Below are 27,937 nucleotides of genomic sequence, written 5' to 3'. Positions count from 1 at the left end.
TTGCATTGGCAATGTGGTAAAACGTACATTTCATTGTCATTGTTGCCAAATTGGGTATTATCATTGCTACATATTCAATTAGTAACCAAGCTAATTGTTTGTTGAGTGACAGCTCCAGAGGCTAAGCGAGAGAAAAAAAGATCGGAGCACATATGGTTATCAAAATGTAATTACTTTATTAATATGGTGTAGAGCAGGAGTTTTTCCCCCCAATGTTTGGATTGCTATTATCTTACAATGAGCCTTTAGCTTTAGATACAGGCTCAATGAAGTGTGGCCGTATCACTTAGCATACTCTTTCAGAAATATTTAAATAAGAAAATACACCTCCCAATCTCTCTTATGTAAATTAGCTTCCCTGATATAGAAATATGTGTGTATGTTAATATTACACGCACACACACACACACACACACACACACACACACACACACACACACACACACACACACACACACACACACACACACACACACACACACACACACACAGTTATTCTGGGAGATGCGGAGCATGGCAGTGAGCAGTTGATAGTCTGTTTTGTGGTGAGTTCCCAGCTCAAAAGGATATGTGCCTCATCTTTGACTATACCAAAGCAATTACACTCCCTGGGTATTTATAGTTCCTAGTGTTAGTGTCCTCCCACAGCAGCGATAAGGGTAATGAATGTAGCGCTAGCAAGCGTTAAAGGGGGATATCATGGTGCTGTCTGGCTCTCCAGCCCTGATCCATAGAGAGGTTACGGATGATTTGAGGAATCTATTCATTAGCGTCTGTGGCGTTGGGTAGACGCTGGCATCTGAGGCATCTGCCACTGTGTGTCAACATGTGAATCGCTGGGCCTTTTGTGTGTTGTTGGTAAACTCCCACCTCGACCGCCCATCAGAGAGGCCAAGAACCCAAATGGTTGTTTCTAGTGTGTCATTTCTACCTACTACTGTATACTGCACACAGACAGACCTATTGAAACCCAGCTCAGCAGAGAGACAGAGATCATTTCTCAAATATCACCCTCCTCCAGATATGGCTTGTTGCGGGATTCTGGGAAGATGTTATGATCTGACTGAATTGGATTATAGTCTTTGGTCTGATTTCTCTCTCTCAACCCCCCGTTCTCTCTCTCTCTCACTCTCTCTCTCCTCAACCTCTCCCTCGCTCTCTCTTTGCATCTCTCTCTTTCTCTCTCCCCATCTCGCTCTCTTTCTCGCTCTCGCTCTCTTTCTCTCCCCCTCTCTCTTTCTATCCCTCCCTTTCTCTAGTTTCAGCATTGAGCCTAACTATGACTTCCTGTATATCTACGATGGGCCGGACAGCAACAGCCCTCTGATTGGCAGCTTTCAGGACAGCAAGCTTCCAGAGAGGATCGAGAGCAGCTCCAACACCATGCACCTGGCCTTCCGCAGCGATGGCTCCGTCAGCTACACCGGTTTCCACCTGGAATACAAAGGTAGGACGCCGTCATGCTCTCTTAGATTCTTAGATTTCAGTTCTCTCTTAGAGGGAGATTTCTTCTTAGCTGTAAGGTCTAGTTCCTCTACCAAAGTCAGAAATGTACATTGTTTACTATACATTTTTGCATATGCAGAGTTGAAGGAGAATCCAAATGTTTTCTATCTCTAGATTATAGTGTCAGCAGGGGTAGATGTTTTTAGCATTTCAAAGATGCGTTTGGTTAGACACTTCTTTACTCTGATCAACATCAATCTCCCTCCCTGTCTGTGTTACCTTCTTGCATCTCCAGTTCACACTACTGTTAAAGGTTATTCCTCATGTGTATTTCTACCCGATCTTTAGCCAAGCTGCGTGAGTCCTGCTTCGACCCAGGCAGTGTGATGAACGGGACCAGGCTGGGCAGCGACTACAAGCTGGGTTCCACCGTGACGTTCTACTGTGAGCCGGGCTATGTTCTCCAGGGCTATTCCACGCTCACCTGCATCATGGGGGATGACGGCAGGCCTGGCTGGAACAGGGTTCTACCCAGCTGTCAAGGTTTGAAGCATACCATCGTACCTGTTTTATTATTTATTATTTATTAACCTTTATTTAACTGTTGAAGCTAGAGATATGGACATAGCTGTGTACTATCACAAAAATAAAATACGATTAGAGCGTCTACTAAATGACTAAAATGTAAATGTAAAATGTCAGTAGGCAACCACAATTTTAAATATATCTGTTGTATCTTTACTGAGCCGGGGGAGGGAATCTAATACAAATGTGGGAAGGAAGGAAGAAAGGAAGGAAGGAAGGAAGGAAGGAAGGAAGGCAGGAAGGCAGGAAGGAAGGAAGGAAGGAAGGAAGGAAGGAAGGAAGGAAGGAAAGAAGGAAGGAAGGAAGGAAGGAAGGAAGGAAGGAAGGAAAGAAAGAAGGAAGGAAAGAAAGAAGAAGAGAAGGAAAGAAGGAAAGAAAGAAGGAAAGAAAGAAGGAAAGAAAGAAAGAAAGAAGGAAAGAAAGAAAGAAAGAAGAAAGAAAGAAAGAAAGAAAGAAAGAAAGAAAGAAAGAAAGAAAGAAAGAAAGAAAGAAAGAAAGAATCCAAGGATTGGATTTAGTAGCCAGTCTAAAACAATCAATATGGCTTACAGCACACATGCAAGCACACAGAAGATAACCATAAGACTAGACTGCTAAGCTGTTGGTGTAATCCTAATGTGTGTTCCTTCCTGGTCTTTTCTGGGCAGATGTCGCTTGGCCAATGTATTGAATAAATGGGTCACATGTTCCCTCCGAAGGTCAAAGCAGGTGTTGAGCTCTGCTCTGTGTGTCTGTTTGTTTCCTCCAGCACCGTGTGGGAGTCGTTCCACAGGGTCAGACGGCACGGTGCTGTCTCCTAACTTCCCCCGCAACTACACCTCAGGACACAGCTGTGTGTACTCCATCTCCGTGCCACGAGAGTTCGGTAAGAACACCGAATAAACTCATATTTTTGATGAAGAGACATTTTGGTGTGGACACAAGTGACCTCACACTTTTGTTTGAGAGACTTTTGGTGTAAAATAAGCTCAATGTGGTATGAATTAATGTGGTGCAAGTTTTTTTTGGGGGGGGCGATATACTTAATTAAAACTACAATAGCAGTCTTCTTTGATGCATTTTTTAAAGCCAAACACCAATGTTGAAAGAATTCAACGTATCCATCGGCTCTTTTGGAAAATTGTACCTTTTTATCTTGATATTAGGCTATAATTTGACGGTATAGGAATATTTGAACACAGATCTCTGCTGTATAAATATTTTAGAGTTCTTTATCCAATTTCATTCATTCATCAGTATTAGTTCCCCATGAGTAGCTACAGGAAAGCCTTCAGGGCAGGTGCTTTATTAGGATTTGCTGAAAGTTGTGTGGGTTCAGACACAGCAAAGTACTGCTCACCTGTAACTAAGCAACGAGCCATCGATTGTCTGTCACGCGAGGCTTTAAAAGCGTTTTGATGGCATAAGGACTTGTCTCGCAAGAGGGTGAGATATAAATGGCTGCTTTTACACAGGCAGCCCAATTCTGATATTTTTTTCCACTAATTGGTCTTTTGACCAATCATGTCATATCTTTTCACATCAGATATTTTTCACAGCTGATCTGATTGGTCAAAATTGACCTGTTTCAGCATTCTAGCCTGTTATATCTCAGTGTAACGTTTCTTTCTTGCACTTGATTCACACTGCCTTCCAATCAATATGTGAACAATGGTAGTGGAAAAGTCAATTGTGTTCCATTTAACCCTCTCCAGTCCAAGCCCTGTCTAAGCCTGGGGATGGGGGTTCTACTGAGCTATATGGAATTGTTTTAAGAAGGTCATAGCAAGGATCAATTAGCTATTTGATTTAGAATTTTATGACCCCTTGAAATATCCCCCCAAAAAGTATTTCAGCGGTGCCGCAGAAAATTGACTCTATACATTTCAGCACCCTGGACAGCAACCATTGGGCTGTCTCTGAGGGTTGGTACCTTGGACAGATCTACAAATGGCACCATATTCCTTACATAGTGCAGCCTATGGGCCCCGGTTAATATTTGACTGTACATTTTGATCAGTTGGCAGATGTTCTTATCCAGTTGGGGACTATTATAAGCTCCACCACCATTAGTTTATGAATGATTGAGCTTTTTTTTCTTCTTTTTTATATAAAATAGTTGATTATGTATGCCAAACACAATACAGATTTAACTCCGATTACTCAGTTTTGCTCACACAGTGGGGGGCAATGGGAAGGATTGGTGTAAAGATTACTCCTCATTTCTATCCATCTGTATGACCCAGTCCTGTCAGTCCTCTAACTCTGAGTTCACAACACTGCTCTCTCAAACCCAGAGATATCTATTTAAAAGGAGTGCATTTGTTCTCTAAAGCCGGATACAAAAAGCCTAGTGTGGATTTGCTCAAAGGGGATTGACTACTCGACAGCCCTTCTAAACATACACTTAGTGTGTGTGTGTGTGTGTGTGTGTGTGTGTGTGTGTGTGTGTGTGTGTGTGTGTGTGTGTGTGTGTGTGTGTGTGTGTGTGTGTGTGTGTGTGTGTGTGTGTGCATGCCAGTGTGTGTTCGTGCGTGTGCCCGCGTGTTTGTCCTATAATACCCACACAGTATAGTTATATTGTAATGAATATCAATGTCAAAAAATATGATATGATTAAGACGTTGTACTTGAAACCTTTAGTCTTAGTAAATAATGTGAAGGAATGTTTGACAGAATATGCTTTAACATACATGAATTGCTATATTAAAATATGGAAGCATTGTCTGAAATAAACTAGCTAGCATATCTCCGTCATTATAGATTTTAAGGTAGAAGTATCTACAAACAAGGCCATCTGAAGTCTGCTAGCATTGATGAGAGAAGTAATAACATACAATAAAATAATAATTTTGCTGCCACAGTATCCAGCCTGACACAACACATACAGTTGAAGTCAGAAGTTTACATACACCTTAGCCAAATACATTTAAACTCAGTTTTTCACAATTCCTGACATTTAATCCTAGTAAACATTCCCTGTCTTAGGTCAGTTAGGATCACCACTTTATTTTAAGAATGTGAAATGTCAGAATAATAGTAGAGAGAATGATTTATTTCAGCTTTTATTTCTTTCATCACATTCGCAGTGGGTCAGAAGTTTACATACACTCAATTAATATTTGGTAGCATTGCCTTTACATTTTTTAACTTGGGTCAAACATTTCGGGTAGCCTGCCACCCCCGTGCTTCACAGTTGGGATGGTGTTCTTCGGCTTGCAAGCCTCCCCCTTTTTTCTCCAAACATAATGATGGTCATTATGGCCAAACAGTTCTATTCTTGTTTAATCAGACCAGAGGACATTTCTCCAAAAAGTACAATCTTTGTCCCCATGTGCAGTTGCAAACCGTAGTCTGGCTTTTTTATGGCGGTTTTGGAGCAGTGGCTTCTTCCTTGCTGAGCGACATTTCAGGCTATGTCGATATAGGACCCGTTTTACTGTGGATATAGATACTTTTGTACCTGTTTCCTCCAGCATCTTCACAAGGTCCTTTGATGTTGTTCTGGGATTGATTTGCAGTTTTCGCACCAAAGTACGTTCATCTCTAGGAGACAGAATGTGTCTCCTTCCTGAGCTGTATGACGGCTGCGTGGTCCCATGGTGTTTATACTTGCGCACTATTGTTTGTACAGATGAATGTGGTACCTTCAGGCATTTGGAAATTGCTCCCAAGGATGAGCCAGACTTGTGGAGGTCTACAATTTTTTTCTGAGGTCTTGGCTGATTTCTTTTGATTTTCCCATGATGTCAAGCAAAGAGTCACTGAGTTTGAAGGTAGGCCTTGAAATACATCAGAAGCTTCTAATGCCATGACATAATTGTCTGGAATTTTCCAAGCTGTTTAAAAGCACCATCAACTTAGTGTATGTAAACGTATGACCCACTGGAACTGTGATACAGTGAATTATAAGTGAAATAATCTGTCTGGGAACAATTGTTGGAAAAATGACTCATGCACAAAGTAGATGTCCTAACCGACTTGCCAAAACTATAGTTTGTTAACAAGAAATTTGTGGAGTGGTTGAAAAACGAGTTTTAATGACTCCAACCTAAGTGTATGTAAACTTCCGACTTCAACTGTACATCACAGACTGGGAGCAGCAAAGGAGCTGGTGCACTCAGGGGTAAAGTGCCTTTCTCAGGGGTGCAATGGCAGTAGGATATTGAAGCCGGTAACACTCTCTGCAGATTTCCCCGCAGGTAGCTCGGGGGTTTATACCTTGTACTCTGCAGTAACTTTTGTTTAGACCTAACAGACTACTATAAAGCTTCTCTTTCCCGAAACACAAATGACATTCACCTAGAAAAGATCAATAGATCAATAGAGCCAGAAATAGATGGGAGATGGAGAAGTTGGATCCCAAAATGGGAGGTTTTGCTTTGCTGTCTAATGCATGACAAACAGGGAGCTAACAGGGAGCCGTGATTCAGTGATTCCATTGGATTTCCATTTGAAGGTAATAGGTGTCATGGATATAAACATAAACAATAATCTTTAGACAATTTATTTTGTGAGCCGCGTCATTATCTGCGATTAGTTTTGATTGACCTGATCCTTTATCAGTGTGAGCATTGCATTCTGGACATAAATCACTGGTAGAACATCATTAGCAAGGGACAAGAGAGGAGAACACACACACACACACACACACACACACACACACACACACACACACACACACACACACACACACACACACACACACACACACACACACACACACACACACACACACACACACACACACACACACACACACACACACACACACAGATGAAGGTGTGTGGTGTAGGCTGTCTTTGGCACATGTGGCTCAATACTAACGGTAGAGGGGCAGATTTCTCACTTCACACCAGGAAACTGGTTGTAATAATAATGTCATTGCAACCAGGTTAGTCGGCTGGGACAGTTGCTCCAGTTTTTAGGGGGGTGAATCAGCTTTAATATTGCCGATAGAGTGTGGCTTCTATCAATGTAGTTTAGTTTTTTAGTTTAATTTATTTGCACCAAAGAAAACAAGTGCTAAACAACAATATAGATTTTTTTTAAAGTCTAATTATAAATGGTGGGCAGGCGTGATTGGAAGCCCAAGGGCTTATATAAAAACCACACCACAAAAATAACTATACCACAAAAAACAATGTACTGTACAATACATAAGTATCAAAAATAATAATGGTTTGTTAAAGCAGATAACATAACCTGCTAATTATAAATGCATAAATGAAATGATCAGTAATCAGGGAAAAAAAACAGTATTTGTTTTGTTTAAATGTGTGTGTGAGAGTGAGGGTATATGGAGGAGATTACTGAGTAGTTTGGTTCGTAAGGCTGACCCCCAGTCTTCGCTTGAAGTTATTGAGTTGACTATGTGAGGTGCGACAGTGGGGAGGGTGAAGGTTATCGCAGTATCTTGTGTTACATTGCTGCATTTCAGAATTAACCTGGAAGATCCTTTGAAGGGTTAGGTAAACTGTCTGGGAGGTATGAGCATTTGTAGATGAAAGGGCATAAGTGGTGTACATTAATAGACAAGATATTGAGTTTTAAAGGGTGCAGATGGAGCCAGGAACAGTTGAAGTTGGAAGATGGCACGCATACTCAAATCAAATCAAATTGTTTTTGTCACACACACATGGGTAGCAGATGTTAACCTCTATGGGCAAGGCGGGACGAATTCGTCCCACCTACGTAACAGCCACCTGAATTCAGTGGCGCGATTTTTGAATCGTTTGAAATACTATTACTTCAATTTCTCAAACATATGACTATTTTACAGCTATTTAAAGACAAGACTCTCCTTAATCTAACCACACTGTCCGATTTCAAAAAGGCTTTACAACGAAAGCAAAACATTAGATTATGTCAGGAGAGTGCCCAGACAGAAATAATCAGACACCCATTTTTCAAGCTAGCATATAATGTCACAAAAACCCAAACCACAGCTAAATGCAGCACTAACCTTTTATGATCTTCATCAGATGACACACCTAGGACATTATGTTATACAATACATGCATGTCTGTTCAATCAAGTTCATATTTATATCAAAAAACAGCTTTTTACATTAGCATGTGACGTTCAGAAAAAGCATACCCCCGCAAACTTCCGGGGAATTTACTAACAGTTTGCTAAATTACTCACGATAAACGTTCACAAAAAGCATAACAATTATTTTAAGAATTATAGATACATTACTCCTCTATGCACTCGATATGTCCGATTTTAAAATAGCTTTTCGGATGAAGCACATTTTGCAATATTCTAAGTACATAGCCCAGCCATCACGGCTAGCTATTTAGACACCCGGCAAGATTAGCCTTCACCAAAATCCTATTTCCTATAAGAAAAATGTTCTTACCTTTCCTGTTCTTCGTCAGAATGCACTCCCAGGACTTCTACTTCAATAACAAATGTAGGTTTGGTCCCAAATAATCCATCGTTATATCCAAATATCCTCTGTTTTGTTCGTGCGTTCTAGACACTATACGAATGGTAAATAACGGTCGTGCGCATGGCGCATGGCGTGACAAAAAATGTCTAAATATTCCATTACCGTACTTCGAAGCATGTCAACCGCTGTTTAAAACCAATTTTTATGCCATTTATCTCGTAGAAAAGCGATAATATTCCGACCGGGAATCTGCAATAAGCTAAACAGCCGAATGAAATTTCTCCACGGGGGCGAATCGTGCACGCGCCTCATTCAATGGTCCTCTGATCGGCCACTTGGATAAGGCGATAATCTGTTTCAGCCAGAGGCTGCCTCGTCATCGTTCAGGTTTTTCCCGGGTTCTGAGAGCCTATTGGAGCCCTGGGAATTGTCACGTTACAGCTAAGATCCTTACTCTTCAATAAACAGATGCAAGACACACGACTCCTTGTCAGACAGGCCACTTCCTGCATGAAACCTTGTCAGGTTTTTGCCTGCCATAGGAGTTCTGTTATACTCACAGACACCATTCAAACAGTTTTAGAAACTTTAGGGTGTTTTCTATCCAAACCTGAACAATAATATGCATATTCTAGCTTCTGAGTTGGTGTAGGAGGCAGTTAAAAATGGGCACATATTTTTTCCAAAATTCTCAATACTGCCCCCTAGCCCAAACAGGTTTTAATGTGAGTGTAGAGAAATTCTTGTGCTTCTAGTTCCGACAGTGCAGTAATATCTAACAAGTAATCTAACAATCCCCAACAACTACCTAATACATACAAATCTAAAGGGGTGAATGATGATATGTACATATAAATAAATGGATGAGCGATGGACGAGAGGCATTGCCAAGGTGCAATAGATGGTATAAAATACGGTATATACATATGAGATGAGTAATGTAAGAATGTAAACATTATTAAAGTGGCATTATTTAAAGTGGCTTTGTTTAAAGTTGCTAGTGATCCATTTATTAAAGTGGCCAGTGATTGGGTCTAAATGTAGGCAGCAGCCTCTCTGAGTAGGTGATTGCTGTTTAGCAGTCTGATGGCCTTGAGAAAGAAGCTGTTTTTCAGTCTCTCGGTCCCAGCTTTGATGCACCTGTACTGACCTTGTCTTCTGGATGGTAGTGGTGTGAACAGGCAGTGGCTCGGGTGGTTGATGTCCTTGATTATCTTTTTGCCCTTCCTGTAACATCGGGTGCTGTAGGCGTTATGGAGGGCAGGTAGTTTGCCCCCGGTGATGCGTTGTGCAGACCGCACCACCCTCTGGAGAGCCTTGCGGTTGAGGGTGGTGCAGGCTGTGATACAGCCTGTAAAAGTGTGTCAGGGTTTTGGGTGACAAGCCAAATTTATTCAGCCTCCTGAGGTTGAAGAGGCGCTGTTGCGCCTTCTTCACCACACTGTCTGTGTGGGTGGACCATTTCAGTTTGTCTGTGATGTGTACGCTGAGGAACATAAAACTTTCCACCTTCTCCACTATTGTCCCGTCGATGTGGATAGGGGGGTGCTCCCTCTGAAGTCCACGATCATCTCCCTTTTTTTGTTGACGTTGAGTGAGAGTTTGTTTTCCTGACTCCACGCTCCGAGTGCCCTCACCTCCTCCCTGTAGACTATATCGTCACTGTTGGTAATCAAGCACACTACTGTTGTGTCGTCAAACTTGATGATTGAGTTGGAGGCGAGAATGGCCACGCAGTCGTGGGTGAACAGGGAGTACAGGAGGGGGCTGAGAAGGCACCCTTGTGGGGCCCCAGTGTTGAGGGTCAGCAAAGTGGAGATGTTGTTTCCTACCTTCACCACCTGGGGGCGGCCCATCACAAAGTCCAGGACCCAACTGCACAGGGCGGGGTTGAGACCCAGTACATCCTGCTTGAAGATGAGCTTGGAGGGAACTATGGTGTTGAATGCTGAGCTGTAGTCAATGAACAGCATTCTTACATAGGTATTCCTCTTGTCCAGATGGGATAGGGCAGTGTGCAGTGTGATGCCGATTGCATCGTCTCTGGACCAGTTGGGGTGGTATGAAAACTGAAGTGGGTCTAGGGTGGCCGGTAAGGTGGAGGTGATATGATCCTTGACTAGTCTCTCAAAGCACTTCATGATTACAGAAGTGAGCGGTAGTCATTTGATTCAGTTATCTTTAACACGTTAACACATTTAAATGTTTTACTCACGTCGGCCACGGAGAAGGAGGGGGGCAGTCCATGTTAGTGGGCCGCGACGGTGGGACTGTATTATTCTCAAAGCAGACAAAGAAGGTGTTTAGTTTGTCTGGAAGCGTGATGTCCGTGACGTGGGTGGTTTTCTTTTTGTAGTCCATGATTTCATGTAGACCCTGCCACATATGTCTCATGTCTGAGCCGTTGAATTGCGACTCCTGTTTGTCCCTGTACCGGCATTTCGCTTGTTCGATAGCCTTGCGGAAGAAATAACCACACTGTTTATACTCAGCCATATTCCCAGACCTCTTTCCATGGTTAAATTTGGTGGTTCGCGCTTTCAGTTTTGCGCTTATGCCGCCATCCATCCGCAGTTTATGGGTAGGGTAGGTTTTAATAGTCACAGTGGAGACAACATCTGCAATGTACTTCCTTATAAACTCACTCACCGAGTTAGTGTATAGATCAATGTTATTCTATGAGGCTGACCAGAACATATCCCAGTCCCCGTGATCAAAACAATCTTGAAGCGTGGATTCCGATTGGTCAGACCAGTGTTGAATGGTTCTAGTCATTGGTAAATCCTGTTTGAGTTTCTGTCTATTACATAGAGTCCAGTGAAGTTCCTTGAGTGCCGTCTTGGTGTCTGCTTGAGAGGGAATGTACGAGAATTCTCTTGGGAGGTAATATGGCCGGCATTTGATTGTGAGGAATTCTAGGTCAGGTGGGCAGAAGGACTTGAGTTCCTGTATGTTGTTATGATTACACCATGAGTCGTTAATCATGAGGCATACACCCCCGCCCTTCTTCCCAGAGAGGTGTTTATCTCTGTCGGCGCGATGCATAGAGAAGCCCGGTGGCTGACCTGATTCCGACAACATATCCCGAGAGAGCCATGTTTCCGTGAAACAGAGAATGTTACAATCGCTGATGTTTCTCTGGAAGGCAAACCTTGCTCGGATTTCGTCTACCTTGTTGTCAAGAGACTGGACATTGGCGAGTAGTATACTCAGGAACGGTGGGCGATGTGCACGTCTACGGAGCCTGACAAGGAGGCCACACTGTCTGCCCCTTCTGCAGCGCAGTTGTTTTGGGTCGGCTTCTGGGAATAGATCCATTGTCCTGGGTGGTGGTCCAAACAGAGGATCCTCTTTGGGAAAGTTGTATTCCTGGTCATACATAATGTTGGTAAATTGACGTCGCTCTTATGTCCAATACTTCTTCCCTGCTGTATGTAATAAGACGTAAGATTTCCTGGTGTAAAAAGGTAAGAAATAATACATAACAAAAAAGAAATACTGCATAGTTTCCTAAGGACTCGAAGCGAGGCGACTCTCTCTGTCGGCACCGTCTTTGTGCAGACACACACAAACACACACACACACACACACACACACACACACACACACACACACACACACACACACACACACACACACACACACACACACACACACACACACACACACACACACACACACAGTTATAGGGAGTCCCCCACTAACCCATTCATTGATTCCACGGACCCAGAGCCACCACTGTTGAAGAATGCCCTTTTTCATGTTTCATTATTCTGTCACAAAGAATGATATCAGCAATATTTCAGACAATGACAGGTTTGGTCTAGAAGATGAATATTGTAGAAGAAAAGAGAGCAGAGAAAGAAAGCCCTCCTCTCCCCCATCTCTCTCTCTTTCTCCCCCATCTCTCTCTATATATCTTCTCTATAGCTCTCTCTTTCTCCCCATCTCTCTCTCTCTATCTTCTCTATATCTCTCTTTATCTCCCCATCTCTCTCTCCCCCATCTCTCTCTCCCCATCTCTCTCTCTCTCTCTCTCTCTCTCTCTCTCTCTCTCTCTCTCTCTCTCTCTCTCTCTCTCTCTCTCTCTCTCTTCCCCCAGGCATGCCATGTGAACACTATGGAGAGATCCTCCTCTTCTCCTCTCCACCCACTCACAACCCCCACGCCACACTGCTCACCAACCACTAATGATCTCCGACTGTTAAATAAGTTACAATTAAAAGAGCATCTATTGGCTTGCCCTGGGCGTCTACATGTTTCCAGGGACGTGAATGGGGTTTTAATTGTTGTTGAGACGAGGGTTTCCAGTGTAGTGTAAAACAATAACAGTTTATTTTATATATATATTTTAACAGGATGTCATATTGAGACTCTTTTTCAAATGAGCCTGCACAATACAAACACACACATCAATACAAAACACAATAAAAGTACAAAATTACCTCACTTAGATCATTCCCTACTAATGTTTTACATTCCCTAAAGGGCAACAGGCAATCAAGCCTGAGCCTCCCCTGCAACATAATCCACATCTGTGGAGAATAAAAACTAGAACCATCTCTCCCTAAATCAGAAGCCACCCTTGGAACCTATTGCACTATCCAATCTTGTGCTCTTGTAGTGTATTCTATGGTGGCCTTGACCAGTGTGGTCAGATACGTTGGAAGTTTCTCCAGGAGTGCTTTGTAAATGAACAGAAGGAAATGCTGCTCTCTTCTTACGTACAGAGAGGTCCACCTTTTGTGCTGTTTTAGTACACAAACGCCATGTGTAATGTTACTGGTCTTAAAGGAATAGTTCACCCAAATTACAAAATGACCCTGTAAGCAGTCTATGGACAAGGTAAGAGACATCAAGGCTTTGATCAACTGTCTCCAAATGGAAACTTTTTATCCCTTTTTAATTAATGTTTTTTAACTAGGCAAGCAATTAAGAACATACTCTCCCCTAACCCGGACGACGCTGGGCCAACTGTGCGCTGCCCTATGGGACTCCTGATCACAGCTGGTTGTGACACAGCCTGAATGAACCAGGGTCTGTAGTGACGCCTCTAGCACTGCAATGCAGACCGCTGCACATCTCGGGAGGCCGATGACCAAACCTGTCACACCTTTAATGTGTGTAGTTGGAATGTTTTTGTGTTCCTCTGGCCATGATGAATATTCAAAACACAGGCTTGATAGTCCCATAGCATTATATCCTCCTACATCCAGATTACGGTCTTACCAATAAATCACTGCAGACCTTTTTGCTTATTCTTTGTTTCATACTGTTTGTTGTAACTTTTTGGTTATCCCCCTTCCCTCTCATTCATTCAGGTTTTATATACAGCGCCTTCAGAAAGTATTCACACACCTTGATTTCCCCATTTTGTTATGTTACAGCCTGAATTTAAAATTGATTCAATTTCGATTTTTGGGACACTGGCCTACACACAATACCCCCATAATGTCAAAGTGGGATTATGTTTTTCTACATGTTTGCAAATTAATACAAAATGATACGCTGAAATTTCTTGTGTCAATAAGTGTTCAACCCCTTTGTTATTGAAAGCCTAAATAAATGTAGGAGTACAAATGTGCTTACAAGTCACCTATTGGTAGATGGTTAAAAAAAAAACAGACAAACAAAAGGTGCAATGGGTCAGCATTCAATTTTGCATAAATAAAAAATAATACACATTTGTATTATTATTTGTATTGCATCAGCGATAGCGTAAACAGACGCTTCGGCTTTGCAGCCTTCTTCAGTGTGTAGATAAAATATTATTTTAATTCATAACAGCATTTGTTGCGAACAACCGATGAGCAGGAGGTGCTTCTAATCAGGGTTGCCACTCATCTGCCAATCAGGGATGTGGCTTTGCTGGTCTACCTGTATACAAGTTAGTCACAAATAAATACAGAATTATAGGGTATGGGAGCGGGCACGAAGGGCAATTCAAGAATCAATAGACTTAGGCATCTGCTCACTTGGATTCGAAAGCAGACATGGAATATCCCTTTGAGCATGGTGAAGTTATTAATTGCACTTTGGATGGTATATCAATACACCCAGCCACTACTTAGACAAAGGCGTCCTTCCTAATTCAGTTGCTGGAGATGAAGGAAACCGCTCAGGGATTTCACCATGAGGCCAATGGTGACTTTAAAACAGTTATAGAGTTTAACATTGAAGTCACTCCACAATACTAACCTAATTGACAGAGTGAAAAGAAGGAAGCCTGTACAGAATACACATATTCCAAAACATCAAATCAAATGTATTTATATAGCCCTTCTTACATCAGCTGATATCTCAAAGTGCTGAACAGAAACCCAGCCTAAAACCCCAAACAGCAAGCAATGCAGGTGTAGAAGCATGGTGGCTAGGAAAAACTCCCTAGAAAGGAAAAACCTAGGAAGAAACCTAGAGAGGAACCAGGCTATGAGGGGTGGCCAGTCCTCATCTGGCTGTGCCGGGTGCATCTTGTTTGCAACAAGGCACTAAAGTAATACTGCAAAAAATGTGGTAAAGCAATTAACTTTATGTCCTGGGCAAATCCAATACAACACATTACTGAGTACCACTCTTTGTATTTTCAAGGATAGTGGTGGTTGCATCATGTTATGGGTATGCTTGCCATCGTTATGGACTGGGGAGTTTTTCAGGATAAAAAAAGAAATGGAATGGAGCTAAGCACAGGCAAAATCCTAGAGGAAAACCAGATTCAGTGTGCTTTCCACCAGACACTGGGATATGAATTCATCTTTCAGTAGGACAATAACCTAAAACACAATGCCAAATCTACACTGGAGTTGCTTACCAAGAAGACAGTGCATGTTCCTGAGTGGTTGACTTACAGTTTTGACTTAAATCTACTTGAAAATCAATGGCAAGACCTGAAAATGGTTGTCTAGCAATGACCAACAACCAATTTGATAGAGCTTGAATAATTTTATGTAAATGAGATTTCTGTATTTAATTTTTTTTAAATTGCATCAAAGTAATACTGACATCATTATGGGCTGTTTTGTGTAGATTGGTAAGACAAAAAAATGATGATTTAATTTTGATTTCAGGCTACAGTGGTTCCTTCTTTAAAAGTTGCATCATACTGCGGCACACCTTGCGTGTGGCCGCAGCATTCGGTGGCACGTCATTACCAGAGAATTTAAAACCTTTTGGCAATAACATAGTATATGGGATTGATTTGAAGAAATTGGGCTTAATTAATTTGATTGATATTATGGTGTTTCTATTCTGAGAAAAACAAAAAACGAAACCCTCAAGGTTTCCGTTAGGATGGAATGGAAAATAGGGCGCTGTACAACGTGACGGTCGGGAGTAGGCTACAGGATTGGAGGAATCTACATTGTTTACCTTCTTTAGACAACTTTGTTCCGATATTTCTGTAAATCTGTGATATTTATTCCAATAGTAATTCGTTATGGATCCATAACTAAATCAACATCTGCATTTTGAAAGAGTATTTTCTATCATTATTTTATTAATGAAATGTGTTTATTTGTTTATTAGGCTACTGTGCAGTCTACAATACATACTGTAGTAAACATGGGAAAGTGACTAATTCCTTACATAAGGGAGAGCAGGCCATGTCTGTACTACAGAATGCAGGGCATGCAGGAGACCGGGGTTCAAATCCCTTTGGGGAGAAAGGAGTAGGCTGTCCTTGTAAATAAGAATTTGTTCTTAACTGATTCCATATGTGTTATTTCATAGTTGTTATGTCTTCACTATTGTTCCAAAATGTAGAGAATAGGAAAAAATATATACAAATCCTGGAATGAGTAGTTGTGTCCAAACTGTTGACTGGTACTTGCTGGAACCTAAAATATGGTGCTGTACAACATGACGGTCGGCAGTACAGTACTGGGCTATTTAGCTAAAGAATCCCCGCAGGGCACGAGGAAGGAGTAGGCTGTCCTTGTAAATAATAATTTGTTCTTAACTGACTTGCCTAGTTAAATAAAGGTTACACTAAGAGTATAACATTTCTGCAGCCTGCAATTTTCTAATTCTTGTCTAACCAATACCCAAATGGAGATTAAGTAAAAAATAATAATATCATTGATTTATCAAGACCAGACCAGTCCAGAGCAGTGTGAAACAACAACATTTGGAATAAGTGAAGGGGTATAAATACTTTCTGAAGCCACTGTATTTGACTCATTCTAGCTAAATGACCTTTATTCTGGATGTCTCTTAGGGAGCTGACCTTTTTTTTTAAATTTTCACCTAAAATTACATACCCAAATCTAACTGCCTGAAGCTCAGGACCTGAAGCAAGGATATACATATTCTTGATACAATTTGAAAAGAAACACAAGATCTGGTAAAAGATAATACAAAAACAAAAACAACATGCGTTTAAAAAAAAAGATCCTGTCACAACGTCCACAGAAGGTGGCGCCTCTCCTCGGTCGGGCCGTGCTCGGCGTTCGTCGTCACCGGCCTACTAGCTGCCACCGATCTGTGTTTCAGTGTCTGTTAGTTATGTCTGTTTTTTGATTGCACCTGTTTCGTGTTTGTCATTAGTGGGGGGGTATTTAGTCTGTCTGTGTTTAGTTAGGATTCGTGCGGGATTGTTCTTTGTTACGTGTGGTGTTATATTGTTTGGGTTACGACTTATTGTATAGACAGTAGGGTTGCCGGGCTACGCCCCGTCTGCCCTTTTGAGCGGAGCTTCTTTTAGTCTTTTTGACTGCTGTGCTCCCAGCCGTATATGGATTTTGCCTTTGGATTTATTCAATCAAGTTTGTTCCAACGGACCTCAGTCTCCTGCGCTTGACTCACCCTAAAACAGTTCTACCCGCTCGTGACAGATCCATCATCTTTGAAATGCAAGAGAAAGGCTAAAATGTATTATTCCAGGTTAGGTACAATTTTGATTTTGGCCATTCGAAGGCATCAGTGCATGTGCAGAATTTTAGACTGATCCAATGAACCATCATATTTCTGTTCAAAATTTTGTATTAAGTCTGCCCAAATGTGCCTAATTGGTTTATTGATACATTTCAAGTACATAACTGTGCACTCTCCTCAAACAATAGCATGGTATTCTTGCATGGTATTCTTTCACTGTAATAGCTACTGTAAATTGGACAGTGCAATTAGATTAACAAGAATTTAAGCTTTCTGCCCATATCAGATATACTGTACGTTAGCTCAACCGTCCCGCGGGGGACCCAATGATCTTGTAGAGGTTAACCTCTTAGGGATCCCTTAAGCTCGAATCCTGCTTGAATCCCATTAGCCGGATAGATTTGACAACATCCAGTGAAATTGTAGAGCGCCAAATTCAAACTACAGAAATATAAATATTCAACATTCACAAAAATATAAGTGTAATAAATCAAAATAAAGCTTAACTTCTTGTTAATCCAGCCGCTTGTGTCAGATTTCAAAAAGGCTTTACGGCGAAAGCACACCATGCGATTATCTGAGGACAGCGCCCCGCATACAAAAACATGAAAACCACTTTCAACCAGGCAGGTGCGACACGAAAGTCAGTTCAACATCGGGGGGCCAGCACAGGAAAAAAAAAAAAAAATGTATGAAATGAAATGTATGCATTCACTACTGTAAGTTGCTCTGGATAAGAGCGTCTGCTAAATGACTAAAATGTGCTTTGCTGCAGGAGAGACTGGTGCACTTCACAAAATAGATGGCATCATGAGGCAGGAAAAGTATGTGGATATATTGAAGCAACATCTCAAGACATCAGTCAGGAAGTTAAAGCTTGGTCACAAATGAGTCTTCCAAATGGACAATGACCCCAAGCATACTTCCAAAGGTGTGGCAAAATGGCTTAAGGACAACCAAGTCAAGGTATTGGAGTGGCCATCACAAAGCCCTGACCTCAATCCTATTGAAAATATGTGGGCAGAACTGAAAAAGCGTGTGCGAGCAAGGAGGCCTACAAACCTGACTCAGTTACACCAGCTCTGTCAGGAGGAATGGGCCAAAATTCACCCAACTTATTGTGGGAAGCTTGTGGAACGCTACCCAAAATGTTTGACCCAAGTTAAACAAATTAAAGGCAATGCTACCAAATACTAATTGAGTGTATGTACACTTCTGACCCACTGGGAATGTGATGAAAGAAATAAAAACTGAAATATATCATTCTCTCTACTATTATTCTGACATTTCACATTCTTAATACAAGGTGGTGATCCTAACTGACCTAAGACAGGGCATTTTTACTAGGATTAAATGTCAGGAAATGTGAAAAACTGAGTTTAAATGTATTTGGCTAAGGTGTATGTTATCTTCCGTCTTCAACTGTATATACTACATTGACATTTACACTCCCACCAACAGTAGACGACTACAAACACGGGTGAAAGTAAGCCTGTACGGCCCGGTAAGGACCACCTGCAAAATAAATAATGCCGGTACGGAGTACCGGTAAAACATGAGGTTATCATAATAATTACAACAAAGATGACAGGGAAATTGTAGGCTATTACAGCATCATTTATCATTACCGCCTGTCAGCCGCATGAGAAATTAGCGAACGGACTTAAAAACGGGTGGTATATGCTCCAAACTTTTGCGAAGGCAGAGATGACTAGTTTGGACCGACAGGCTTGGACAGCAGCAGGCGCATCATTCAATTTAGGCTACAAGTGTGCCACTTTTTGTTTTTATAATAGAGGTCTCTTTCCTTTCATCAAATGGCGGGTGCACAGTGCACTGTTCTAGATGCTGGAATTATACACTGTGGACGAACGGGCGCAGGTAACCTACTTTTTGAAGTGATTTGTTTGACAATCAGATGAAAACATTATTCCCGGTTCTGTTCATGCGAACATTAAAAGGTAATACATTTTAACAGTTAAATGAGCCTCATAAACACCATTAACACATAGGAGGTTCCGTACGGGAAGAAATTAAATCACCTTTAATAACGCTTGACTACAATGCCAGGCAGCAAAACACACACGCACATTATTACCACTGCTGTTATGTTTTATACTGATGAGCTGTCTGCCATCATCTTCAGCCCTTTTAAGACCAACCCAAAGTGGTAAACGGACATATTTGCACATTTCAATAAATAAAAACAGCTGGTGGAGCACCTGTGGAGCATAAAGCTGAATTTAATTAAATCAAATGGAAACTGTAGAGAAAGAGAGAGAGAGATGGAAGGCTTGGGTAGTTTTGCTTCTCCTCCTCGTTGCTTGCTTGGCTCGGTGCTTATATTGTAGCTGACCTTTGTTTCGATGTGAGATGGTGGTGAGAAGGCTAAGAGAAAAGAGAAAAGCTTTTTCTCCAGCTCGCTCTCCTCTCTCATACATTCAAAAACAAACTCTGATGTTTATCAGGTTTTCCATCTCAAGCTGAATGATACTGTAGTGATACTGTATCTCTCTCTGGGTCCTCTCTTTTTATCTCCCTCTCCCTATGTCACCCCCTCTCTCTCTGGGTCCTCTCTTTTTATCTCTCCCTCTCTCTAGGTCTCCCCATCTCTCTCTGGGACCCCTCTTTTTTTTCTCTCCCTCTGTCTCCCCCTCTCTCTGGGTCCTCTCTTTTTATCTCTCCCTCTATCTCCCCCTCTCTCTCTGGGTCCTCTCTTTTTATCTCTCCATTTGTCTCCCCCTCACTCTCTGGGTCCTGTCTTTTTTTTCTCCCTCTCCCTCTGTCACCCCCTCTCTCTCTGGGTCCTCTCGTTTTATCTCTCCCTCTCAATCTGTCTCCCCCTTTCTCTCTGGGTCCTCTTTTTTATCTCTCACTCTGTCTCCCTCTCTCTCTGGGTCATCTCTTTTTATCTCTCCCTCTGTCTCTCCCTCTCTCTGGGTCATCTCTTTTTATCTCTCCCTCTCCCTCCATCTCCCCCTCTCTCTCTGGGTCTTCTCTTTTTATCTCTCCCTTTGTCTCCCCCTCTCTCTCTAGGTCCTGTCTTTTTTTTCTCCCTCTCCCTCTGTCTCCCCCTCTCTCTCTGGGTCCTCTCTTTTTATCTCTCCCTCTGTCTCCCCCTCTCTCTGGGTCCTATCTTTTTATCTCTCCCTCTCCCTCTCCCTCTGTCTCCCCCTCTCTCTCTGGGTCCTCTCTTTTTATCTCTCCCTCTCCCTCCATCTCCCCCTCTCTCTCTGGGTCCTCTCTTTTTATCTCTCCCTCTGTCTCCCCCTCTCTCTCTAGGTCCTGTCTTTTTTTCTCCCTCTCCCTCTGTCACCCCCTCTCTCTGGGTCCTCTCTTTTTATCTAGCTGTAACTCCCTCCATATCTACCAGGTTATATCTAGCTGTAACTCCCTCCCTCCATATCTACCAGGTTATATCTAGCTGTAACTCCCTCCCTCCATATCTACCAGGTTATATCTAGCTGTATCTCCCTCCCTCCATATCTACCAGGTTATATCTAGCTGTAACTCCCTCCCTCCATATCTACCAGGTTATATCTAGCTGTACCTCCCTCCATATCTACCAGGTTACATCTAGCTTTATCTCCCTCCATATCTACCAGGTTATATCTAGCTGTAACTCCCTCCATATCTACCAGGTTATATCTAGCTGTACCTCCCTCCATATCTACCAGGTTATATCTAGCTGTAACTCCCTCCATATCTACCAGGTTATATCTAGCTGTAACTCCCTCCATATCTACCAGGTTATATCTAGCTGTACCTCCCTCCATATCTACCAGGTGTTATCTAGCTGTAACTCCCTCCATATCTACCAGGTTATATCTAGCTGTAACTCCCTCCATATCTACCAGGTTATATCTAGCTGTAACTCCCTCCATATCTACCAGGTTATATCTAGCTGTAACTCCCTCCATATCTACCAGGTTATATCTAGCTGTAACTCCCTCCATATCTACCAGGTTATATCTAGCTGTAACTCCCTCCATATCTACCAGGTTATATCTAGCTGTAACTCCCTCCATATCTACCAGGTTATATCTAGCTGTAACTCCCTCCATATCTACCAGGTTATATCTAGCTGTAACTCCCTCCATATCTACCAGGTTATATCTAGCTGTACCTCCCTCCATATCTACCAGGTTATATCTAGCTGTAACTCCCTCCATATCTACCAGGTTATATCTAGCTGTACCTCCCTCCATATTTACAAGGTTATATCTAGCTGTAACTCCCTCCCTCCATATCTACCAGGTTATATCTAGCTGTAACTCCCTCCATATCTAGCAGGTTATATCTAGCTGTAACTCCCTCCATATCTACCAGGTTATATCTAGCTGTAACTCCCTCCATATCTACCAGGTTATATCTAGCTGTAACTCCCTCCATATCTACCAGGTTATATCTAGCTGTAACTCCCTCCATATCTACCAGGTTATATCTAGCTGTAACTCCCTCCATATCTACCAGGTTATATCTAGCTGTAACTCCCTCCATATCTACCAGGTTATATCTAGCTGTAACTCCCTCCATATCTACCAGGTTATATCTAGCTGTAACTCCCTCCCTCCATATCTACCAGGTTATATCTAGCTGTACCTCCCTCCATATCTACCAGGTTATATCTAGCTGTACCTCCCTCCATATCTACCAGGTTATATCTAGCTGTACCTCCCTCCATATCTACCAGGTTATATCTAGCTGTAACTCCCTCCATATCTACCAGGTTATATCTAGCTGTAACTCCCTCCCTCCATATCTACCAGGTTATATCTAGCTGTATCTCCCTCCATATCTACCATGTTATATCTAGCTGTAACTCCCTCCCTCCATATCTACCAGGTTATATCTAGCTGTAACTCCCCCCCATGTCTACCAGGTTATATCTAGCTGTACCTCCCTCCATATCTACCAGGTGTTATCTAGCTGTAACTCCCTCCATATCTACCAGGTTATATCTAGCTGTAACTCCCTCCATATCTACCAGGTTATATCTAGCTGTAACTCCCTCCATATCTACCAGGTTATATCTAGCTGTAACTCCCTCCATATCTACCAGGTTATATCTAGCTGTAACTCCCTCCATATCTACCAGGTTATATCTAGCTGTAACTCCCTCCATATCTACCAGGTTATATCTAGCTGTAACTCCCTCCATATCTACCAGGTTATATCTAGCTGTAACTCCCTCCATATCTACCAGGTTATATCTAGCTGTAACTCCCTCCATATCTACCAGGTTATATCTAGCTGTACCTCCCTACATATCTACCAGGTTATATCTAGCTGTAACTCCCTCCATATCTACCAGGTTATATCTAGCTGTACCTCCCTCCATATCTACCAGGTTATATCTAGCTGTAACTCCCTCCCTCCATATCTACCAGGTTATATCTAGCTGTAACTCCCTCCATATCTAGCAGGTTATATCTAGCTGTAACTCCCTCCATATCTACCAGGTTATATCTAGCTGTAACTCCCTCCATATCTACCAGGTTATATCTAGCTGTAACTCCCTCCATATCTACCAGGTTATATCTAGCTGTAACTCCCTCCATATCTACCAGGTTATATCTAGCTGTAACTCCCTCCATATCTACCAGGTTATATCTAGCTGTAACTCCCTCCATATCTACCAGGTTATATCTAGCTGTAACTCCCTCCATATCTACCAGGTTATATCTAGCTGTAACTCCCTCCCTCCATATCTACCAGGTTATATCTAGCTGTACCTCCCTCCATATCTACCAGGTTATATCTAGCTGTACCTCCCTCCATATCTACCAGGTTATATCTAGCTGTACCTCCCTCCATATCTACCAGGTTATATCTAGCTGTAACTCCCTCCATATCTACCAGGTTATATCTAGCTGTAACTCCCTCCCTCCATATCTACCAGGTTATATCTAGCTGTATCTCCCTCCATATCTACCATGTTATATCTAGCTGTAACTCCCTCCCTCCATATCTACCAGGTTATATCTAGCTGTAACTCCCCCCATGTCTACCAGGTTATATCTAGCTGTACCACCCTCCCCCATGTCTACCAGGTTATATCTAGCTGTACCTCCCTCCATATCTACCAGGTGTTATCTAGCTGTAACTCCCTCCATATCTACCAGGTTATATCTAGCTGTAACTCCCTCCATATCTACCAGGTTATATCTAGCTGTAACTCCCTCCATATCTACCAGGTTATATCTAGCTGTAACTCCCTCCATATCTACCAGGTTATATCTAGCTGTACCTCCCTCCATATCTACCAGGTTATATCTAGCTGTACCTCCCTCCATATCTACCAGGTTATATCTAGCTGTAACTCCCTCCATATCTACCAGGTTATATCTAGCTGTAACTCCCTCCCTCCATATCTACCAGGTTATATCTAGCTGTACCTCCCTCCATATTTACCAGGTTATATCTAGCTGTAACTCCCTCCATATCTAGCAGGTTATATCTAGCTGTACCGTCCTCCATATCTACCAGGTTATATCTAGCTGTAACTCCCTCCATATCTACCAGGTTATATCTAGCTGTACCTCCCTCCATATTTACCAGGTTATATCTAGCTGTAACTCCCTCCATATCTAGCAGGTTATATCTAGCTGTACCTCCCTCCATATCTACCAGGTTATATCTAGCTGTAACTCCCTCCCTCCATATCTACCAGGTTATATCTAGCTGTACCTCCCTCCATATCTACCAGGTTACATCTAGCTTTATCTCCCTCCATATCTACCAGGTTATATCTAGCTGTAACTCCCTCCATATCTACCAGGTTATATCTAGCTGTACCTCCCTCCATATCTACCAGGTTATATCTAGCTGTAACTCCCTCCATATCTACCAGGTTATATCTAGCTGTAACTCCCTCCATATCTACCAGGTTATATCTAGCTGTACCTCCCTCCATATCTACCAGGTGTTATCTAGCTGTAACTCCCTCCATATCTACCAGGTTATATCTAGCTGTAACTCCCTCCATATCTACCAGGTTATATCTAGCTGTAACTCCCTCCATATCTACCAGGTTATATCTAGCTGTAACTCCCTCCATATCTACCAGGTTATATCTAGCTGTAACTCCCTCCATATCTACCAGGTTATATCTAGCTGTAACTCCCTCCATATCTACCAGGTTATATCTAGCTGTAACTCCCTCCATATCTACCAGGTTATATCTAGCTGTAACTCCCTCCATATCTACCAGGTTATATCTAGCTGTAACTCCCTCCATATCTACCAGGTTATATCTAGCTGTACCTCCCTCCATATCTACCAGGTTATATCTAGCTGTAACTCCCTCCATATCTACCAGGTTATATCTAGCTGTACCTCCCTCCATATTTACCAGGTTATATCTAGCTGTAACTCCCTCCCTCCATATCTACCAGGTTATATCTAGCTGTAACTCCCTCCATATCTAGCAGGTTATATCTAGCTGTAACTCCCTCCATATCTACCAGGTTATATCTAGCTGTAACTCCCTCCATATCTACCAGGTTATATCTAGCTGTAACTCCCTCCATATCTACCAGGTTATATCTAGCTGTAACTCCCTCCATATCTACCAGGTTATATCTAGCTGTAACTCCCTCCATATCTACCAGGTTATATCTAGCTGTAACTCCCTCCATATCTACCAGGTTATATCTAGCTGTAACTCCCTCCCTCCATATCTACCAGGTTATATCTAGCTGTACCTCCCTCCATATCTACCAGGTTATATCTAGCTGTACCTCCCTCCATATCTACCAGGTTATATCTAGCTGTACCTCCCTCCATATCTACCAGGTTATATCTAGCTGTAACTCCCTCCATATCTACCAGGTTATATCTAGCTGTAACTCCCTCCCTCCATATCTACCAGGTTATATCTAGCTGTATCTCCCTCCATATCTACCATGTTATATCTAGCTGTAACTCCCTCCCTCCATATCTACCAGGTTATATCTAGCTGTAACTCCCCCCATGTCTACCAGGTTATATCTAGCTGTACCTCCCTCCATATCTACCAGGTGTTATCTAGCTGTAACTCCCTCCATATCTACCAGGTTATATCTAGCTGTAACTCCCTCCATATCTACCAGGTTATATCTAGCTGTAACTCCCTCCATATCTACCAGGTTATATCTAGCTGTAACTCCCTCCATATCTACCAGGTTATATCTAGCTGTAACTCCCTCCATATCTACCAGGTTATATCTAGCTGTAACTCCCTCCATATCTACCAGGTTATATCTAGCTGTAACTCCCTCCATATCTACCAGGTTATATCTAGCTGTAACTCCCTCCATATCTACCAGGTTATATCTAGCTGTAACTCCCTCCATATCTACCAGGTTATATCTAGCTGTACCTCCCTCCATATCTACCAGGTTATATCTAGCTGTAACTCCCTCCATATCTACCAGGTTATATCTAGCTGTACCTCCCTCCATATTTACCAGGTTATATCTAGCTGTAACTCCCTCCCTCCATATCTACCAGGTTATATCTAGCTGTAACTCCCTCCATATCTAGCAGGTTATATCTAGCTGTAACTCCCTCCATATCTACCAGGTTATATCTAGCTGTAACTCCCTCCATATCTACCAGGTTATATCTAGCTGTAACTCCCTCCATATCTACCAGGTTATATCTAGCTGTAACTCCCTCCATATCTACCAGGTTATATCTAGCTGTAACTCCCTCCATATCTACCAGGTTATATCTAGCTGTAACTCCCTCCATATCTACCAGGTTATATCTAGCTGTAACTCCCTCCATATCTACCAGGTTATATCTAGCTGTAACTCCCTCCCTCCATATCTACCAGGTTATATCTAGCTGTACCTCCCTCCATATCTACCAGGTTATATCTAGCTGTACCTCCCTCCATATCTACCAGGTTATATCTAGCTGTACCTCCCTCCATATCTACCAGGTTATATCTAGCTGTAACTCCCTCCATATCTACCAGGTTATATCTAGCTGTAACTCCCTCCCTCCATATCTACCAGGTTATATCTAGCTGTATCTCCCTCCATATCTACCATGTTATATCTAGCTGTAACTCCCTCCCTCCATATCTACCAGGTTATATCTAGCTGTAACTCCCCCCATGTCTACCAGGTTATATCTAGCTGTACCACCCTCCCCCCATGTCTACCAGGTTATATCTAGCTGTACCTCCCTCCATATCTACCAGGTGTTATCTAGCTGTAACTCCCTCCATATCTACCAGGTTATATCTAGCTGTAACTCCCTCCATATCTACCAGGTTATATCTAGCTGTAACTCCCTCCATATCTACCAGGTTATATCTAGCTGTAACTCCCTCCATATCTACCAGGTTATATCTAGCTGTACCTCCCTCCATATCTACCAGGTTATATCTAGCTGTACCTCCCTCCATATCTACCAGGTTATATCTAGCTGTAACTCCCTCCATATCTACCAGGTTATATCTAGCTGTAACTCCCTCCATATCTACCAGGTTATATCTAGCTGTACCTCCCTCCATATTTACCAGGTTATATCTAGCTGTAACTCCCTCCATATCTAGCAGGTTATATCTAGCTGTACCGTCCTCCATATCTACCAGGTTATATCTAGCTGTAACTCCCTCCATATCTACCAGGTTATATCTAGCTGTACCTCCCTCCATATCTACCAGGTTATATCTAGCTGTAACTCCCTCCATATCTAGCAGGTTATATCTAGCTGTACCTCCCTCCATATCTACCAGGTTATATCTAGCTGTAACTCCCTCCCTCCATATCTACCAGGTTATATCTAGCTGTACCTCCCTCCACATCTACCAGGTTATATCTAGCTGTAACTCCCTCCATATCTACCAGGTTATATCTAGCTGTAACTCCCTCCATATCTACCAGGTTATATCTAGCTGTAACTCCCTCCATATCTACCAGGTTATATCTAGCTGTAACTCCCTCCATATCTACCAGGTTATATCTAGCTGTAACTCCCTCCATATCTACCAGGTTATATCTAGCTGTAACTCCCTCCATATCTACCAGGTTATATCTAGCTGTACCTCCCTCCATATCTACCAGGTTATATCTAGCTGTAACTCCCTCCCTCCATATCTACCAGGTTATATCTAGCTGTAACTCCCTCCATATCTACCATGTTATATCTAGCTGTAACTCCCTCCCTCCATATCTACCAGGTTATATCTAGCTGTAACTCCCTCCATATCTACCAGGTTATATCTAGCTGTAACTCCCTCCATATCTACCAGGTTATATCTAGCTGTACCTCCCTCCATATCTACCAGGTTATATCTAGCTGTAACTCCCTCCATATCTACCAGGTTCTATCTAGCTGTACCTCCCTCCATATTTACCAGGTTATATCTAGCTGTAACTCCCTCCCTCCATATCTACCAGGTTATATCTAGCTGTAACTCCCTCCATATCTAGCAGGTTATATCTAGCTGTACCTCCCTCCATATCTACCAGGTTATATCTAGCTGTAACTCCCTCCATATCTACCAGGTTATATCTAGCTGTAACTCCCTCCATATCTACCAGGTTATATCTAGCTGTAACTCCCTCCATATCTACCAGGTTATATCTAGCTGTAACTCCCTCCATATCTACCAGGTTATATCTAGCTGTAACTCCCTCCATATCTACCAGGTTATATCTAGCT

General features: G+C 42.3%; 1 protein-coding gene across 3 annotated transcripts in view; it reads left to right on the top strand.

The window, feature by feature from the left end:
- The window catches only part of LOC106588997 (CUB and sushi domain-containing protein 3), a 746,396-nt gene that overhangs the window by 534,840 nt on the left and 183,619 nt on the right, over positions 1-27,937 (top strand). For all 3 annotated transcript variants that reach the window (XM_045709277.1, XM_014178612.2, XM_014178611.2), the window contains 3 exons: positions 1,260-1,447; positions 1,795-1,989; positions 2,780-2,896. In XM_045709277.1, coding sequence (XP_045565233.1) covers positions 1,260-1,447; positions 1,795-1,989; positions 2,780-2,896 — 500 coding nt within the window. The remainder of the gene's footprint in view (positions 1-1,259; positions 1,448-1,794; positions 1,990-2,779; positions 2,897-27,937) is intronic.

This window comes from Salmo salar, chromosome ssa27 (genome assembly GCF_905237065.1).
Source record: "Salmo salar chromosome ssa27, Ssal_v3.1, whole genome shotgun sequence".
Classification (NCBI taxonomy): domain Eukaryota; kingdom Metazoa; phylum Chordata; class Actinopteri; order Salmoniformes; family Salmonidae; genus Salmo; species Salmo salar.
This window is presented reverse-complemented; position numbering and strand designations above follow the sequence as displayed.